General features: G+C 43.7%; 1 protein-coding gene across 3 annotated transcripts in view; it reads left to right on the plus strand.

Annotated features, from left to right (window-relative positions):
* The first annotated feature begins 240 nt into the window (after positions 1–240).
* The window catches only part of Cc2d2b (coiled-coil and C2 domain containing 2B), an 86,336-nt gene continuing 67,284 nt past the window's right edge, over positions 241–19,292 (plus strand). For all 3 annotated transcript variants that reach the window (XM_031390288.1, XM_031390289.1, XM_031390290.1), the window contains exons 1-9: positions 241–402; positions 5,703–5,767; positions 9,358–9,415; positions 10,666–10,730; positions 11,877–11,942; positions 12,655–12,738; positions 17,475–17,673; positions 17,830–17,966; positions 18,069–18,197. In XM_031390288.1, coding sequence (XP_031246148.1) covers positions 5,726–5,767; positions 9,358–9,415; positions 10,666–10,730; positions 11,877–11,942; positions 12,655–12,738; positions 17,475–17,673; positions 17,830–17,966; positions 18,069–18,197 — 780 coding nt within the window. In that variant the 5' untranslated portion in view covers positions 241–402; positions 5,703–5,725. The remainder of the gene's footprint in view (positions 403–5,702; positions 5,768–9,357; positions 9,416–10,665; positions 10,731–11,876; positions 11,943–12,654; positions 12,739–17,474; positions 17,674–17,829; positions 17,967–18,068; positions 18,198–19,292) is intronic.

Raw genomic sequence — 19,292 nt, forward strand, 5'->3', positions numbered from 1 at the left:
GCAAGCTCCAAAATAAAAAATAAATCGCTTGCATTGAAGGTTGTGGCATGGGGTCAGATACCAGTCCCTTGAAATGAAAAGCACCCATAACCTGCCCACCAGCTCCACCAGCTCTCCTCTCCCCTCTCCGTGGTAGGTGCGGTTCTCTAGCCGCCACCAACCGCCACCCCATGGGGAGGGGCACGAGAGGCTGACCACGCTGGTGCAGGGGTCGGGGTGGGGGTGAGCTCAGGTGCACGAGGAGATCTCGTGCACGGAGGCTGGACCAAAACCCAGTGGCTGGAGAGCGGAGGGGCAGAGGGCAGAACGCTTCCATTGCGCATGCTCCTGGGCTGCAGGCGTTGGTAGCTGCTCCGGATCTGTCTTCACTTCCCAGGCACGTCGAGAAACAGTATCCATCAGGTGAATGTCTTATTCCCTCAAGGTCCCCATGACGGTACCAGAGTACACTGGGCATAGACCCCCTCCTCTGTGCGGAATCCTGGGGCTGGGATAACAAGGCAACCGGGTGAGGTGGCAGGAGGGCGCAGAACAGCTCTACTTGCCAGCCATCCCCTTTAGGTATAAGGCTAAAAACAATGTACAGCTTTGAGGTCAGAGAAGGATTTGGATTAAGTTCGCGTCAGAAAGCTATTTCCTGAGTGGAGGAGGCTGGGCAGCCGGAGTTGAACTCTTTGCTAGGGGAAGCGTTAGGACACCTCCTTAATCAGCAGAAATATGAGCTTCACAGTAGGGTAAGTACCAACAGAAGGCAGGTACAAGAGCTAGGAGAAAGTCCCTAGACAACCGCAGGGCGCAAATTAGGCCTGAAACGTGGCGCACAGTCCATTGAGAAAAATTATAAAACTCACAGCAAAGCAATGGCCAGGAAAATAAAGTAGTCTTGTTGTCCCTCTATGTGGCAAGTGTGGCCTGAGGTTCTTTGTACTGAGAAGGGCCTCTGGCTTTCTCCAGTTGAGACCAGAGTCCAGACCCAGAGATGGCTCTTCGACCCAGACTATAAACAGCACAGGACTCCCACCACCTTTACTGAACTGGTGTCCATGCTTGCTCCGTAAATCATTACACTCTGATAATTCTCACCATCAGTTTCCAGCTAGCACCATGACATTGTCTTGGGTGTTAGATACAAACCTTCAGTCCACGTGACAGTTTGTGTCACCTGTTTCCGTATTTCGGTTTTTTATTCACCACACTTTCCTCAAACCATGTAGCAGGGGTTTGAGGGGGCAAAGGGACGGAAGTGAGATCTTTGTCACCTAGGGTTTGCCACTTGGTCTAGAGAGCACCAGGAACTCGGTTTTGATGTTTCTCAAAGGCACCAGTTTACAGCTCAGGTTTCTTTTCAGGTCATGCATGTATTCCTTGGATCCTCCTGTCTCAGCTTCTCCTGTGCTAGGGTTTTAGACATGCATCCTCAGGCTGAGCCTGGGCCAAGACTTCCACTTCTTGATTTAGGAAAAAAAAAAATCACAGTTAAGTAAAAGATGAGAATTTTTTGAACATGTCAAGTAGTAAAATATCTGAGGATCGTGATGCTTTTTAAAGACTATGGCTGGTGGGATGCTTTTGTTAAATTCTTCTTTTTTTCTGTAACCTACTCCTAAAGGGTAGTAGTGCTATATGTTTAGTGGATTTTTATTTGGAAAAATGCTGCCCACTGTTTTAATTTTTATTGGAATCTTTTTTGGCACAGCATTCTAACTCAAAAGAAATTCTGAAGAACATGATGTAAGAAACACAATTATCTGCAAACATAACAGAATATCATTAATAGTGTGAGGGATTGGTGCTTGCCCATTCCTTCAGTCTCTGCTCCATCCACCTTGCCTGCATTTCTTATAGATGGGATACATTTTGGATTGAAAGTTTTGTGGGTCCGTTGGTGTCTCAGTGGCTCCAGTGGGGTTCCTGCTGGGCTACAGGAGGTAGTCTCATCAAGTTCCATATCCCCAAAGTTGTGAGTCACAGCTAAGGTCATCCCCATTGATTTGTGGGCATCTCCCTTAGCTCAGGTCACTGCCTCACCTTGCAGATGCCTCCTACCTCCTCACCCCAGTCCATTGCAGATTTCCATTGCCTGTACCTGGGATTTGTTTTTCTAGTTGGGCTGCCTTGTCTGGCCTCAGTGGAAGAGGAAGCTCCTAGCCTCGAAGAAACTTGAAGTGCCAAGGTGGGAGGGGGGATACCCAGAGGGCCCCCACCCATTCAGAGGAGGAGAGAGGGATTGGGGGAAGGACTAGGGGAGGGAGGCAGTGATTGGGATGCAAAGTGAATAATTAAAAAATTATATTTAACTTAAAAAAAGAAACACAGCTAGAAGTGTCAAACGGTGTGACAGTAGATCCACTCAGTTAAAGATGAAACCAACAGCCACATTGGACTGAAGTCTGTTCAAAGCAGGAAAGAAGGATCATTAGTACATTTTAAGAGGTTCAGTAAGAACCCACAGAGAAGCAGGGCAGTGGTGGCCCACACCATTCGTCCCCAGAACTCTGGGGGCTGAAGCAGGTGTATCTCTATGAGTTCCAGGCCAACCTGGTGTACAGAGTGAGTTCCAGGACAGCCAGGGCTACACTGAGAAACCCTGTCATGAAAAAACAAACAAACAAACAAACAAGCCCAGGAAGAAACATATTTCTGGAATCACTGTTAGCCATTGAACCATCTCTCTCTTCCCAGCATTCAGGGGTTTCTAAATGGCAGGCAAAGGGCAAAACCTTTTACTAATACACTTGCCATCTGCTTTCTGTGGGTCAAGAACTCTGGCCTTAATTGTTGTGTTTTGACAGTGGACTCGTGGGGCATCTGATACAGAAATTGTTACTCCCCAGCTTCCTTACTCTTTAGAAGATGCTTTCACTGCAAAAGCTAATGACAACATTCTGAAGGAGAGAGAGGGTTGGCCTTCACCCACAAGCCGGCTTTTTAACAGAGAATGTCAAACTGTAGGATGAGGACTTCAATGTAGCAAATTCAGTTTTCATCCAGCTTTGTGATTTTATCCAGTGTCTTGTCAATAACCATCCGTTTATCTATCCTATATCATTTATGGACCATAAACTGGCTAAGGACAGCTTTAGATCTGCAAAACAAAAGTTCCAACATTTTGCCTGCTCTGTTTTATTTAATAAATCATTGAAGTTTTATTTTATAGAGGATGTTTTCTGTGGTTTATGAATAAAATTTGCAGAGACACCAGAAACCAAGTATTTGTTTGAAGTTCATCTTATTGTGTGGGTTTTGTTTTCGTTTTTGGTGTTTTGAGACAGGGTCTCCTCATACAGGCCATGAAAAATAATTTGGGATCTTCCTGCTTCAGTCTCCTTGATGTTAGGATTATGGGTGTGCAGCATCATGCTGGGCTTGGGGTTCATTTCAGAAGGTGTTGAAGATGGAGAAGTATTGGGAAACTAGGTACCGAGTTTTGTCTTCTTGTTCTTGTTGTGTTTTAGCTTTCCACATCAACAGTGAGAATCTTAAGTGTCCTTAAGCCAGTCATTGAAATGTCTACTAATTAAGAAAAACAAATCTAGCTAACTTGGGCTTGACTCTTTTCTATTCCAAATCTATTCAGTATTTTTTACATCCTGCCCAGCCCTCTTTCCTGACTGCCTCATATATGTCTGCCTCCACGCTCCATTTGCATGTCCATTTCTAAATGCATTTCTCCAGTATTGCCTTTTTGCTTTAACGATGGCTGCCATTTGACATTTTTTTATAAAGATGTTAGTTAAAATTTTTTACATATACAGGTGTTTTGCCTTCTTTATATATGTATACTAGTGAAAAACATGCTATGAAGGACAAGTATGTTTTCTCTCATATGCAAAATCAATCTATCTATTTATATGAAAATGAAAAGGTAGTCTGAGAGGGAAGGATAATATCAAATGGAAATGAGAGAATTAAGGAAAACTAATGAAGGGAAAAAAGAAAGACAAATGACATTTTCTCACACAGAATGCACACACATGTGCATGCACGCACAATTCTATGGAATGATTGGATAGATAGAAAAATAGATGATGGATGTCACTTTCTTTATCCATTTGTTGATGGATATCTAGACTCCATATGTTGGGTATTGTGAATAGTGCTACAGTAAACATGAATGTGCAAGTATCTCTGTTAAAATGCCAGCTTGGATTCCTTTGGGCACATACCTAAGAGTGACATTGTTGTGTGACACTATTCCTGGCAAGATGTGAATTCCTCCAGATAGGGAACTGATGACAGAGCAAAGTAAGGATGCCACAACCTCGAACTTGGTGACCCAGTGACTTTGTTGGGGTTACTTCATGACTCAGATACAGCTGCACCACTGTACTGGCTGGTTCTGTGTGTCAACTTGACACAGGCTGGAGTTATCACAGAGAAGGGAGCTTCAGTTGGGGAAGTGCCTCCATGAGATCCAGCTGTGGGGCATTTTCTCAATTAGTGATCAAGGGGGTAGGGCCCCTTGTGGGTGGTGCCATCCCTGGGCTGGAAGTCTTGGGTTCTATAAGAGAGCAGGCTGAGCAAGCCAGGGGAAGCAAGCCAGTAAGGAACATCCCTCCATGGCCTCTGCATCAGCTCCTGCTTCCTGACCTGCTTGAGTTCCAGTCCTGACTTCCTTTGGTGATAAACAGCAATGTGGAAGTGTAAGCTGAATAAACCCTTTCCTCCCCAACTTGTTTCTTAGTCATGATGTTTGTGCAGGAAGAGAAACCCTGACTAAGACAATCACCAAAAGCCCACCCCAGAGTGGGTGGCATCTCATGAATGCTGTAATACACTGTACAACTTGCTGGACAAGTTGGAGTGCCTGTCTGCAGTCTTTACACTTATACAAGCTGGAAAGGAGGGGCCTCATGCTTCTGGTCAGCTTCAAGGACTTCCTGAAGCTTTCCAGTTGCTTACTTCCAGAGTCTTTATGAGCTTCCACGCTTTCACTTTCCTTTAAAACATCCTGTGCTCTAAAGAGCTTCTGTCCAAGACAGGAGATTTTATCTCAGAGGAAATTGCTACATCAGACAATTACCAAAATTTCTATTAAAGACTGAAAGCTGAGAACATATAAGTATTAAATATTGAAGGTACTAATTCTCTCTCTGTGTGTCTCTCTGTCTCTATCTGTCTGTCTGTCTGTCTGTCTGTCTGTCTCTCTCTCTCTCTCTCTCTCTCTCTCTCTCTCTCTCTCTCTCTCTTTTGATTTTTTTGAGACAGGGTTTTTCTGTATAGCCCTGGCTGTCCTGGAACTAACTCTGTAGACCAGGCTGGCCTCGAACTCAGAAATTAGCTTGCCTCTGCCTCCCAAGTGCTGAAATTATAAGTGTGTGCCACCACTGCCCGGCCTCTTTTGTGTTTTTATATCAGTATAGTGAGATGTCTTTGGTAGAGCAAAATGACAATATTTTTCATCTTACTTTTTGTATTTTTTAAAATTCTTTTTAAAATGTGTATATGTGTTTTGCCTACAAGTATGTCTTATGGACCATCTTCATGCAGTGCCCAGAAAGGCCAGAAGGGGGCCCTAGATGCCTGGGGACTGGAGTTAAGGTTGTGCGCTGCTATGTGGGTGCTGGGAATTCAAACCCGGGTCCTCTGGAAGAGCAGCCCGTGCTCTTGACTGCTGAGCCGTCTCTCCAGCCCCTATTATGCTTTTTAATCCCATCATAGAAGTCTTATTTTAATAACATGGTTTTTTCATTCTTCTTTAGATAGTGAAAATAAAAGAGTCATCATGAAAAAAATTTCAAAGAGAAGAGAAGAGATTTTTAGAAAGGTAAAGTATTAATGAATTTTTTGAGGGCTTTAAAAAATACAAGTTTTTATAGTATTTTACCAAGACGTGTGATTTCTGAAAACTGTTCATTTGCATTCCATTATTTTATGCTCTCTGCTATATATTCTGATTTTTAAGCAGTTTGTAAACAACTTGGATATGATAGCATTGAAGAGTAATAGGCTTACCGGGATCGTAAGAAGCATTCCCTGCTTCCTCTCAGGCAATGGGAATTCATTTTATGAGTAGGACAAGAATAAACACAATATCCAAAATGCCTTTGGCTTTTTTTTTTTTTTTTTTTGACACAAGGTTTTTTCTTCATCACTCTGGCTGTTGACTTCACAGAGATCTGCCTGCCCCTGCCTCCTGAGTGTGGGATTCGAGGCATGCACCACCGTGCCTGGCTGCAAATGCCTTTGCTATGTTGACTTGAGTATAGGATAATAGAATATCCTATTCTATTCCAGGACTGGGATACCTGGGTCATATTACTGCTGCATCTTCAGGTTTTCTCGAAGAGTCTGTATACTGCTTTCCCCAGGGGCTGCCCCGGTTTTCACTCCCCACCGGTGCATAAGGGTCCTTCATTCTCCACATACCCAAAGCCTGATTTTGTTGTTGTTCTCTCCTAATGGCCATTCTGGCCGGAATGAGATAAAATTGCACGCCACTGTTACCTTACATTTCCCTGGTGGCTGGAAGTTTCTAGTGTTTTTCCAGATATTGGTCGGCAAGTCATATTTCTTGTTTGAAAGCTGTTGAGAGCACCAAGCCTGTGCTGGCTGGCTGATTGGGGAACCAGTGTGCAACTTTGCAGTTCTCTACCGACTGACTCTAGGCTGTCTTTCCTCCGCCAGTTGTTTTCTTTGTAGCCTTTTGGTGTCACACAATCCTTTTAGTCAATTCTGGTGACCGTTTTCTCTTCTGTTGGGGTCCTTTTCAGAAGGTCTTTGTCTATGCTTCTATCTTGTAATGTTTGTCCATGTTTTCTAGAAGAGCCCAACAGTTTGTCTAGCAGTTTAAAAGTTACACTAAGGTCTTGAACGAGGGAAGAGATGAGGATCATTCTGAATATAAACATATGGTTTTCCCAGCATCATTTGTGGAAGATGTTCTCTTTTTCTTTTGCAATGTATGTTTTGACACATCTTTCAAAAACTGGGCAGCTCCAGCTGTGTGAGTTTATAGCTGGGTCCTGAGTCCACATTGGGAGACTGAGGAAACTCGGTTCTGATGTCAACCAAGGATAGCAGCAGCTGTGACAGCAGCAGGGCAGATGCAGTCACCTGGAGAAGAGAAGCAAACGCTGTGATGTTGGCTCGTCATATGTTAGATCCAGGCTGCTGGAAGATGCCACTCCCATTTGAGAAGGGGCCATCTCCCCAGTTCATCTTTCTGGGAAACACCCTCAATGGCCCACCCAATGGGTATGTCTGTCTCTTAGTTCATCTCAGATTCATTCAAGTTGACAACCAAGATTACCACTGAAAGGACTTAGCGGCCTTGTCTATTTTTTCCCCGGAGAATCACCTCCTTATGTGATTGATTCTGTGTTGTTCTTTTAGTCTTCATCTTATTAATTTCTGCTGCCCTGATCTGTCTCTGCTAACAATACTTACATCTGGCTGGTTTTTGTTTCTAAGACCTTGAAGTAAATCAACATGTTATTTATTTGAGAATTCTCTGATTTAAAGATGTAAAGATCTGTAAAACTATGATGAGCCTTTGTGCTTGTAAATCTTCCTTAGCAAATCCTACGAGTTGGATAAATTGTGCTTTCATTTTAACTGGACTCAAAGAACATTTACATTTTCTCGCTCAGTTCCTCAAGGACGCACTGTCTCTTTGAGCGAGTTCAGTTCCATCTCCAAGTGTTAGTAGTTTGCAGGGCTTCAGCTGCTGTCAATTGCAAGTGACTTCTATGATGTGATACAGGGAATTATTTCGATCCTTTTGTATTTGCCAAGGCTTTAATGAGCCAAGAACAACGGAACAACAGAAGATATGAACAAGTAATGAAATGAAGTAGGCAGTGTTCTCAACAGCACTTCCTCTGACTTGGGATGTACACTGCTGTGTCCTCCCCATAGCTCTGTGGGTGGGAGGAGGGCTGCCACTCTCCTTAGTTCTAACAAGTTAAGTCAGAACACCCTCCCAGCTGAGCAATGTTTGATAAAATTGTTAGTTATTAAAGCTAGGTCTCCCCACCAGTCTTTCGCCAGGGTCGGTGCTCTCCCGTCACCTCAGGGGTCACTGTACTGGTGTCTTCAGTTGTCTTGAGGAGGTTTGTGATTAGTGAGACAGGGGCATATCTGCTTATGGTGACCTTATTCAGAAGTTTTAACTGTGATACAAGAGTCACTAACAGACTTGGAAATTCTTCCGTAAAGCCTATTGACTAGATTCTTGTTACATTAACCTTTTAAAAATCAGGATCATGTTGATATCCTGCTTTGATTTTCAACAAAAGTCCACTCTTAAAAATTTTAATACATGTATGTATGTGTTTGTATATGTGTGCATTTGTATGTGTGTGTGTGCATGTGCGTGTGTGTGTGTGTGTGTGTGTGTGTGTATCTGCCATAGCATGCCTGTGGAGGTTGGAGGGTGACTTGAAGGAGTTGGGTCTTTCGCTCTGCCATGTGGCGCCGGGGATAGGATTCAGGTAGCCAGCACTGGTGACAAGTACCTGCACCCGCTGAGCTATCTCACCAGCCCCCAAATCCACGTCTTTAATGCGACTGTGAAGCTAATATGTGTCTTTTCACTTTTTCCGTTTCAGCTTCAGGTTATTTTGCTCAGCAGGTACAAAGTGTTTCAAGAGTCTTTGCTATTATAGATCTTAAATTTAAAGTTTAAGATGAACTCGGACTCTAAACCACGAGAGAATGGGAACAGTTACTTTATAAGGCTGAGCTTTGAAAGACTGCAAATGCTCACCTTCGCATACTGAAAAATAATAAAAATACTAATGGCACTCCCTCCTCCTACCAGGAAGGAGGTGGAATGAATTTTTTTTTTTTTTTTTTTTTTTTTTTTTTTTATGTTTGAGAGGGAAGTCAGAGCTAGACACACATACTTGGGAGGGCATGCATGCACACACTCACCAAAGCCTTGAGTATATCTACTTGCCTTCTTGTGCTGGGGAACAGGGTGGCCATTGAAGATATAAGGGAGGGACAGTTAAGAATTGGATAGTTTCCGGAAGAAAGGTGTCTGCATGGTCAGGTACTGCAGAGAAATCCTTCAAGCAATGGCACCCATGGGATGTTGGCCATGTTTAATTTCATTGGACTTTTCCAGAACATGCAGGAGGCAAGTGGTTAATAAGCACAAAGAACTAAGTCTCAGCCAGATTGTGTCATTTAAAGGTTTTTTTTTTTTTGATATCAGGTGGCAATGACTTCATTTTAAAGTCAATCATATATGAAGAATTCATATAAGTTAGTACATAATTCAAGTTTGAACAGACAAACAGAAGTGTGAGTGGATGGTTTATAAGTGATGATGTTCAGATGGACTGACATAAGACAAGCTGTTCTCTAACTGCCAGATGCCCCCTAACCTTCCCTGCTTTCCCCCCACAGATGTCAGAGGCAGTGAACAGCAGCACAGAAGAGATATCGGACAGGCGTCTGCCAAAAGGTTCTCCCGGAGCGTGCCTCAGCTCTGATATGCTGATTTAGTGTTTAAGGATGTAATGATTACTTCCCATCCCTGCACTCCAGCATTCTAGAGCATAAACATAAACTAGGCTTCCTATATGATATAAGATGGGCCCAAAGAAAATACATAGAAATTGAACTCATGATGTTTCACTTTCTCCATCCTTAACTGCATACACAGAGAATTCACTGGTGCCTGAGACTGGGTTAGACCTTAGGTATGTATAGATACATACCTAGGTATGTATAGAACATGCTTCAGAAGGCCTCTTGTGGCTTAGCTCTAGTCTTACTCCTTATTCCTACCAGAACAAGTCCTCAACAGAAGCAGGAGGAAAAGGCCAACTCAAGAGAACACAACCAGTTCACCTTCCTTTTTAAAACTTGTATTCAGAACTGTACAACTGTCTTCCTCAATCCATCCTATGAGTAGCAGAAAGTGACAAATGGCTTGGAGCATACACACTGCCTTTCCAGTTCCATCCTTCCACTTTAACAACAACAACAACAACAACACAATGTGGTTTTGATATTAGATCATGTCCAAGGGCATTCTAGATGGAATACAAATGTTCGCAAGGATTTTTTTTTTTTTCTAACAAGAAAGCGGCATCAGAGACCATTTGTCTGAGCTGTTTCATGCTTTGCTTGTCTACATGAAAGACTCTGACTCATACCTGATGAAGCAGCAAGGGAGAGTGACAAGGGACAGAGTAAAGGTTGCAAAAGAAACACATTTTACCATAGGAAAAACTGTTCCAGATGAGAAGGGAGAAGAGGCGCAGGCTTGTAAGTCCTCTTGAGCCTGTGGTCTTTTCTCCCTGCTCATCACAGTTGATGGGCAGGCATAGTTGATGGGCAGGCATAGGTGATGGGCAGGCATAGTTGATGGGCAGGCATAGGTGATGGGCAGGCACAGTTGATGGGCAGGCATAGGTGATGGGCACAGTTGATGGGCAGGCACAGTTGATGGGTAGGCATAGGTGATGGGCAGGCACAGTTGATGGGCAGGCAGAGTTGATGGGCAGGCACAGTTGATGGGCAGGCATAGGTGATGGGCAGGCACAGTTGATGGGCAGGCACAGTTGATGGGCAGGCATAGTTGATGGGCACAGTTGATGGGCAGGCACAGTTGCAGCTAGGATACACAATGAGTGCCTTCACAGTCACAGCTGATTAATCATAGTAAAATGATGTGAACTCTATGTAATGCTGATGCTTTAAATGCAGAAGAAAATCGGAACATAACGGAGACACTGAGAGGCAAAGTAAGAGAAAAACTGAAACATGCTAAGGTAACGCTTTTAATTGCTTTCTCCTGTTTTCAGAATGAGTGCGTTGAGTGGAACGTGGATCATAAAAACATTTTTTTAATGTTAGAAAGAGCTGAGGTTGTCTTAATATGCTTCAATTTTAAAAAGCTTCACCTTCTAGCCTGCTTTGTTTTTTTCTTCTTTTCTTCCATTTCCTTTTTCTTTTATGTCTGTGTGTTTGTTTTTCGAGACAGGATTTCTCTGTGTAGCCCTGGCTGTCTTAGAACTCACTCTGTAGACCAGGCTGGCTTCGAACTCAGGAATCTGCCTGCCTCTGCCTCTGCCTCCCAAGTGCTGGGATTAAGGGCATGCACCACCACTGACTGCATTTCTTTTATGCTTCCTTGCTGGACCCCTAACCACCTGCCATGTGGAGATGGCCAGTTCATGAGTTCCTATCTGCTTACAAAAACTGGATTTTGGTGGCAACCACACAAGTTCCACAGTTTAACCAAAAGCCATTGAGTTGTAAGCTAAAAAGGGGGTGAATTTTTGTTGTGTAAGCTATAGCTCCATAAAGATGTTTTTAAAAAGCATTTTTTAAATTTTTAAAATTTCAATTGCTGCGGTAAAATATCATGACAGAAAAGCAAGTTGGGAATCAAGGGCTTTATTGGGCTTAGACTTCTCTATCACTGTTCATCAGTGAAATAAGTCAGGACAGGAACTCAAGCATGGCAGGAACCTGGAGGCAGGAGCTGATGCAGAGGACATGGAGGAGTGCCGCTTACTGGCTTGCTTCCATAGCTTGCTCAGCCTGCTTTCTTATAGCACTCAGGATCACCAGCCCAGGGGGTGTCCCCACCCACGATGGGCTGGGCCCTCCACCATCAATCACTAATTCAGAAAATTCCCTACATGTTTGTCTACAGCCAGATCTTGTGGAAGCATTTCCTCAACTGAGGCTTCCTCTTCTCCAATGACTCTAGCTTGGGTCAAGTTGAGACTAGCCACCACACCACACACCCCCCCATGATGTTAAACCTAACCCGAGAAAAGTCAATCCGGTTACAGGATTATTATATATGACATCTCAGGTAAAGAGAAGTGTGTGCGTGCATAAACACACCATTAAAAACGTTGAGGGGTTTTTTTAATGCTGGTTTTCTGTAAAATTTTGTGTTTCAGATCAGTCAAGGTGAAAAGTCCTCCCCTGAGCTGCCCGCTGACACAAAGACTCATCAATGGTCTAAGGTGAGTAACTTTCTAAAATAAAAAAAAAAATGCTTTTTAAAAACATCTTTATGGAGCTATAGCTTACACAACAAAAATTCACCCCCTTTTTAGCTTACAACTCAGTGGCTTTTGGTTAAACTGTGGAACTTGTGTGGTTGCCACCAAAATCCAGTTTTTGTGAGCAGATAGCAACTCATGAACTGGCCATCTCCACATGGCAGGTGGTTAGGGGTCCAGCAGGGAAGCATGATGAGAAATCAATCGTGGCTCTGCCTGCTGAAGTAAGGCAGAGAAAATATCAAAAGTGGGGCAACAAAGATTATACTACCAAATATTGTGGTATTAGGATGGCAAAGTGTGTGGGTGGGTGTGAGCAGGTGTCCACAGAGCACATGAGCATGGAGAACATGGATCAGAGCCAGCACTTTGATTAAAATGTGGAATATTCCTCTAATGACTCAGGTTAGGATGAGCGAGCAGGGAAAGAGATTTTGGCTTTGTTCTATTTTGTTCTCACTAGAGTCACCAAAACACTAAAAAAATAAAAATTAGGTAAAAGGTGAAAGGCAAGCTATGAATGAAAGCTGAGCATAGACGAGCTGATAAAATAGCTGCTGAGCTAAGCTGCCATCCGTCTGCCACATTATGGGAAAGCAGCCCTTCCCTTGCATGCAGACAGTGTGCATCCATTACGACATTAACTGCTGGCCTGCTGCTGTTTAACCCACAGACTGAAGTCTTGCTGGATGAAGGTCTTTCATTTTTCATCCTGAGTGGAGAAGAAGATTCAGCAGTGAGCCGGTCTTCGCAGCAGGTTGGATTTGTGTCTCCATTTGATAGCTTTACTCTCCCACAAACCAGCTATTTATTAAAGGCATAGGATGAGAGCTGGACAGGAAAGGGATTTGTGTGCCATGCATGTGCCCGTGTGCGTGCGTGCGTGCGTGCGTGCGTGCGTGCGTGTGTGCGTGCGTGTGTGTGTGTGTGTGTGTGTGTGTGTGTGTGTGTGTGTGTTTTGCTTCATCTTGAGACAGGGCCTTTCCCTGTAACTCAGCTTTGGCCTAGAACTCTGGACTCTCCTGATGTTAAGATCGTGATGTGTACCCTCATGTCTGGCTTGGAAGATGAAAATTTTATTATTAAACCTTCCTCCTTTCTTGGAGTTGAGCTGCTCAACTAGATATCTATATCTATATCTATATCTATAATATAGATGTTATCTATATTATATCTATTATATCTAGTTGAGCATCTCACTAGATATAATACCTGACATTAACAGAGTGCCTCCTGGATGCTCAGTGATGTACTAGATCATCACAATGAATTGTGTCTGTCGATGCTCCTAGGTGAGGGCTGGGAAGCTAGCTCAGTGGTGAAAGCGTTTGCAGTGCACGCGTGAGAGACCTGAGTTTGATTCCAGAACCCAAGTCAAAAAGCCAGGTGTGCTGTCGTGCTTGTGTCATGCTGGTACTCTGGAGAGGCAGGACCCTGGAGATCCAGCCGAGTCTTCTTGACAGATTCCAGGCCAGTTAGAGACTGTTTCAGACTGTCTCTCAGAAGAGGATGGAGAGCATCTAATGACAATACCCAAGGCCGTACTTGGCCTTGACTCTCATGGGCGCACATGCACACACCCCCAAGTCTGTGAGACAACCTTTGTTGTTTGTATTCTATAGATAAGGAAACTAAGGTTGGGGAGCTGAGCATCCACAGAGCAGGGAAGGGTGGGTATCAGATCCCTGGCCTGTTGCTCTCTTGTGTCTTGTTGTCCTTGTCCAAAACAGCGTCTCCTCACGTTGTGGTCTCCATCACTCCTCACGTCTCTCCAGCTTTCGTTCCTGCACAGTCAGCTACAGACCCCTCTGTTCTCTCACATCTTCCTGTTCCTTCTCAAACAAGCGCACACACTCCTCGGCTGGTTGCTGCGGTGTGCTTGCCCCGCCCCACCCCCAGGTCCCATTCTCACCCCTTCCTGATTCATCCAGCTCTCTGCCTTCACTGTCTGCCCTGTACGGTGACTTTCTCCAAGCCTTTCTCTTTCACCTTTATGTTTTCTCAGGGCCCTGCTGCCCAGGGCCTGCTGCTCCCAACTCCCCCATCTCTCTGTGTATCATCCAATCCCCCGGGGTCTAGATCCTCCCCGCCCTCTCCAGTTCTCTCCATTCTATTTCTCTGTGGTTCTTTTACTGATTTTGTTGGCCTTGGGTTTTGTTTGTTTTTTTTTCACCCCCAGGTTCAAAATCGTCTACTGACAGTCTACAGGCTATGACTGTTATCTCATTGAGAGATGAGGCCAGCTTGAGCTGCCTAGTGAGACCCAGTTTTGGAAAACAAAACCGACAAAGCCCAAGAACATCAATAAAAACTTACCTTTAAAAAACTTGAACAAATAAAACACAAACACTACTCAGAGCCTACTACAGAAACAAGAAGGGAAAAATAAACACGGCATGAAATTTTTTGTTCTGAGAAAATGTCTGTTATCCATTTCTCACAATGCTGTCTCTGCACACGCACCCACAGCTTTATAGAAACAGAACGCTCACCGACAGAAAGAACTAGCCAGCACTGCTGCTTCCATCTTCCTGGTTCTCCAGCCAGACCCTCTTGGTGCCAGGTTGGCTTCTGTGCCATTCTCATGCCTCATACCTAGTTCCTCACACGTCTGTAGGTTCTGCTTTCAGACTGCCCGCCAACAGACTCGTGTTTCTGTACCTTCACGGGTGCCGCCCTGGTGTAAGCCATCACAGACTCTCACCTGGATGGTTGCCAAGCCTTCCCCTCCCCCCACCCCCCACTCCCCACCCCCGAATTCACTGGGCACTTAGAAGCAATCCTGTAACAAGCAAAGACTATTCTCTCGCTGAACCCTGTCTAAGAGGTTCCTGGTTTGATGATGAGAAAAGCAGTCCTTCTTATAGTCTCCTGGGGCCCACTTAGCAGTGCTCTCTGTCTCTCATTTCTTCTTTTTTCCTCCTCTGTCACCTAACTCCAGCCATGGGGCTCCATCCTGCTTCTCACTTATAGGACCCAGGGCTTTACGGTGACTAGCCTGCCTTGAAAGCTCTTCTCTGATATCCATACTGGATCCCTCACTACCTTAGGGACTCTATCTGAATGACACATGATCGAAGACACTGTGCCTGAAAATGCTCTCGAAAGTAACAGCCCTGACCCACTGAGCTCCGGCTCCTCTGCGCCTTTACCCTGCTTTATTTTTCTTCGTAATTCTCAGTGCTGCCCAATATAGATATTTTTGTCTGTTTATTTCCCTCCTGGAGTGTATTAGGTACTCACTATCCGAATACCAAAAATATGTTTTTTTCCATCCTTCTCAAGATCTTAAATACAGAGAAAGTCAGCCAGCCTTCCAGAATTGTGAGATATAGGTTAAGGGGTAGGATTTCTGCTAAAGGAAGAACTTCTGTCCAGGAAGGAGCCACGCTCAAATTCAGCCTCTTATAAAGGAGACTTCCTGGTGTGACAGGGACAGCAGCTTCCCGCGGCCTTCTGGCAGGAAGATAGCTTTCCCAGATAACTCCAAGTTGCGTCCATCTAACCCGGACTCTAGCGTGCCCAGCTCAACCTGGGGCCTCACCCTTTGCTTCACTTCTTTCGTGCTTGCTCTGTGAGAAGGAAAAGTGTCCATGCGTAGCACCTGGTTCCTGCACTCCTCTGTGTGGGAAAAACAGGATACTTCGAGCTTCTCAGCTTAGACTCCATCCCCCAGCAGCTGCCAGCGCAAGGAATGTTCTGGTGTGAGCTGCTTACTGAAGATCAGGAAGGTGATGATTTGGGACAGCAGCTGGGTCGGACTAAATGAGAAAGGGTTGCGCAGGTGGGGGCTTCTTGAGTCAAGACCATACCTTATCCCAAACTGAAAACAAAGACAGGTTGGTAAGGCCCACAAAGATGCCCGGAGTCAAAACATCAGGGGCCAAACTGGGGATCCCGCTTTCCTCAGCTATGAGGATTGAGAACCCAGGTCTATACCAGCGGTGTAGAGGAGCACTGCCTGGGAGCACCAGCTGGGGCAAAGGACCCTTCATACTTCATAGTTGGTGATCAGAATATTTAAGGAGCTTCCCTATGTGGAGACTCCCCCCAAATCTTACCTATGCTTGTTACTGTCAGACCTTGTTTGAATCCAGAAAAGATACCACAAAGAAACCTACCCGTAAAGTGTTTCTGTGATTTCAGAGGGGTAGGAAGTCAGGAATGATGGCAGGACTTGATACAAACCCAAGTAATGCCCAACTGTGCTTCAGTTAACGCGAGGAGGACATGAGGAAGTGGGGGAAAGAGGAGGAAGGTTGAGAGGAAAACAACAAAAACAGTGTTTGGAACAATGTCATCATGAGTTGGATGTGGTGACTTTAATTCCAGCAACTATCGAGGTAGAGGCAAGCGTTCCGGGCCAGACTGGCCTACAGAGTGAATTCCAGAACAGCCGGGACCGTACAGAGAAACAAACAGACAAATAAATAAATGAAAGAAAAAGAAAAGTGTCATCATGTATAAATAATTCTTGAGCCCCTAACTCTAAAATACTTGCAAGAAATGTTGTTAGGATTGGTCAAAGAGCAGGTAAATGCCTGCAGTCACAAGCATTCCATGATCCAGTTGTGCTAGCACACACCGCTTGTGTTGGGTGTGTAGCTCACAGTAGCTGCTAGGAGACTGAAGCAGGGGAATCTTATTTTTTATTTTAGATCAGTGTGGGCTACAAAGTAAATTCTGCACTGGCTAGAGCAACATGTCAAGTATCTCTTAAAAGCCAAACAAAAATGATCCTGCAATTCTATTTTATTACTTGCCCTAAGTGTACATTTTTAGAATTAAGAGGTTCTTTTTTTTATTGCACGATATATTTGGATAATACTTTGTTCAATACATGAAAATTTTAAATTATGTAGTCATCTAAAGCAATCTAATTTATTCAGTTTTTGTGAGCAGAGCCATACTCACGAGAGAGGTACTTATCAACAATAATATACATATGTTTTCATACTGACACTCAGATTTTAAAAGAACTTTTATAAATAAACCTATATTTCAGAATTTCACTGTAACCACTTGGCCATAGACGTCTTTCTTTCCTCTTTGTTATTTTCTCTTAAGTACTTTGTAGAAAATAGTTTCTCTGCTTTTTAGGTAGTGCTGTTTTGGGGGCGATGGAAACCAAACAGGAGGAGGTTTGAAGACCACATGGGTCTTCCCATATCAGGCCTCTGTCTGAGCCTTTTCACTTAGGGTGGGAGGAGCCCGAGTTATCATTCTGTTCCAGTAACATTCACTGGAGAATTGAACAATGAGCTATAAAAAAGAATCACATAACACTAACCTTAAATGAGTTCATCTTTATTCAGCAAACCCTTATTTTATTAATGATATATGTATAGTTTCAGCTAGCACTTGATCTGGGCTAAATGAACTGAAGGCCACAGGAAGGCTCCAGAAGGTGCCATCTCTCTGCATACTGGTCATGGAGGGAAACATGATGGGGGAAAAGCATGCAGAGCAATTTTTATTTTTGCTATTCAACAGAGAACAGCAAGTGAGAGTGACGTCAAGCACTCTGGGTCTGGTGGTAGTTTCCAAAATGCTGCTGAGGGCTCAGATGAGGATTTTATGGAAGAAGTAATTTTAACGGATTTATTTGAAGTGAAAGCTGCAGAATATGAAGACAATCAAGAACAGATAAAAAAACAGAAGGCAAATATTTTTGTGCCAAGTACTTCTCCAGGTAACACACTCCCCTGAAATATAACAAGTCATGGAGGCGCCGTGTTCTTAGGGCACCAACTTCTGGGTCTGTTGGAGCAGTAAAGGGTATTGATCTTGTATGTACTTGTTCTCTCACGGTGGTCTTTAAAGTGCTTATCTAAGTTTTGTCATTAAGTGGCCAGCCAGCGGAAACTGCCGAAAGGCATGCTGCCTCGCATCTTAGAAGACGAAGGACTCTACATTCAGAAAAAGCCAGAGACGTATAAAAAGATCTGCAACAAAATGGAAAATCGCCTGCTCAGCCTGCAGGAGGCAAGTATACCAGCTGATGAGTTAAGCCAGGAGCAGATAGCATATGACATTTGTTTTTTAGTGGAATCCTCAGTTACTATATTTTGTATATATCTCTGATAGGGAAAATGTTGGTTTGAAGAAAGTGGAGAAATAATGTCCTTACCTTCACCTATTAGACAGTCTTGGAATTTTAGGCTCTGCATGAGCAAGGAGTCTTTGAACCCAGCACTAAAGACTATACACAGAAAGGTAAGCAACGGCGATCTGCCTATAATAACGCTTGGATAGCAGCTCTTGGGTAGTAAAATCAACTATAACTTACGTTTTTATGGCTTTGCTTTTACCTTCTAAGAATACTGAGCTTAGTCATAGCATAGCTAACCTTGGATAAAATGTTAATTAATCTTTAAGATTACTGAGGTCTATTTAATGATGGGAATGCTCAAGTAAAATATGATGTGAAAACCATAATACAAAATTTATATGATTCTTACTTTGTATATTTTAAAAAAAGCACCAAATGAATGGTCTCCAAGGGAACCACCATTTTTAACTCTTAGCTCTGTGGATTACTCTCTCCCTGTTAGTTTTGCCCATTTTATACATGGAATCATGAAAAAATTACTCTATTTGTATGCAACAATAGTTGGCTTATTTTTTTCTATATAGAGATAAATTGTAAGAACATCACATTTTATTTATCTATTTTTCTATTGACACATATCAGGTGTATCCAGTTGTTGCCCATTGTAACAATACCGCTGAGAAATGTCTGCACAAATTTTTGACTATACATGTACATATATTTTCTGCTGGCTAAATGTCACAGAATAGAAATGCTAGTCGTAGGTTTGTATGCATTCAGTTTTGACATATAACAGTCTCTGTGGTGGTTTGAATAAGAGTGGCCCCCATGGGCTCAGATATTTGAATGCTTAGTCATCAGGGAGTGGAGCTATTAGAGAAAGATTACAAGGTGTGGCTTTGTTGGAGTGGGTGTGGCCTTGTTGGAGGAAGTATGTCACTGGGGGTGGGCTTTGAGGTTTCAAAAGCCCAGAGGTTTCAAAAGCCCAAGACAACCAGGCTTAGTCTTCCTGCCTCTCTCCCTCACCGTCCTTTTCTCTCCATCTCTGTCTCCTCATCTCTCTCTGTCTCTGTCTCAGTATCTCTTTCCATCTCTCTCTGTGTCTCTGTCTCTCTCCTGCCTACAGATCAGGATGCAGCTCTCAGCTACTGCTCCAATGTCATGCATGCCACCATGCTCCCCATCATGATGATAATGGACAAAACCTCTGAAACTGTAAGCAAGCCCCCACTTAAATAGTTCCTTTGTTAGGAGTTGGT

Source organism: Mastomys coucha, unplaced genomic scaffold (genome assembly GCF_008632895.1).
Source record: "Mastomys coucha isolate ucsf_1 unplaced genomic scaffold, UCSF_Mcou_1 pScaffold21, whole genome shotgun sequence".
NCBI classification, from domain to species: domain Eukaryota; kingdom Metazoa; phylum Chordata; class Mammalia; order Rodentia; family Muridae; genus Mastomys; species Mastomys coucha.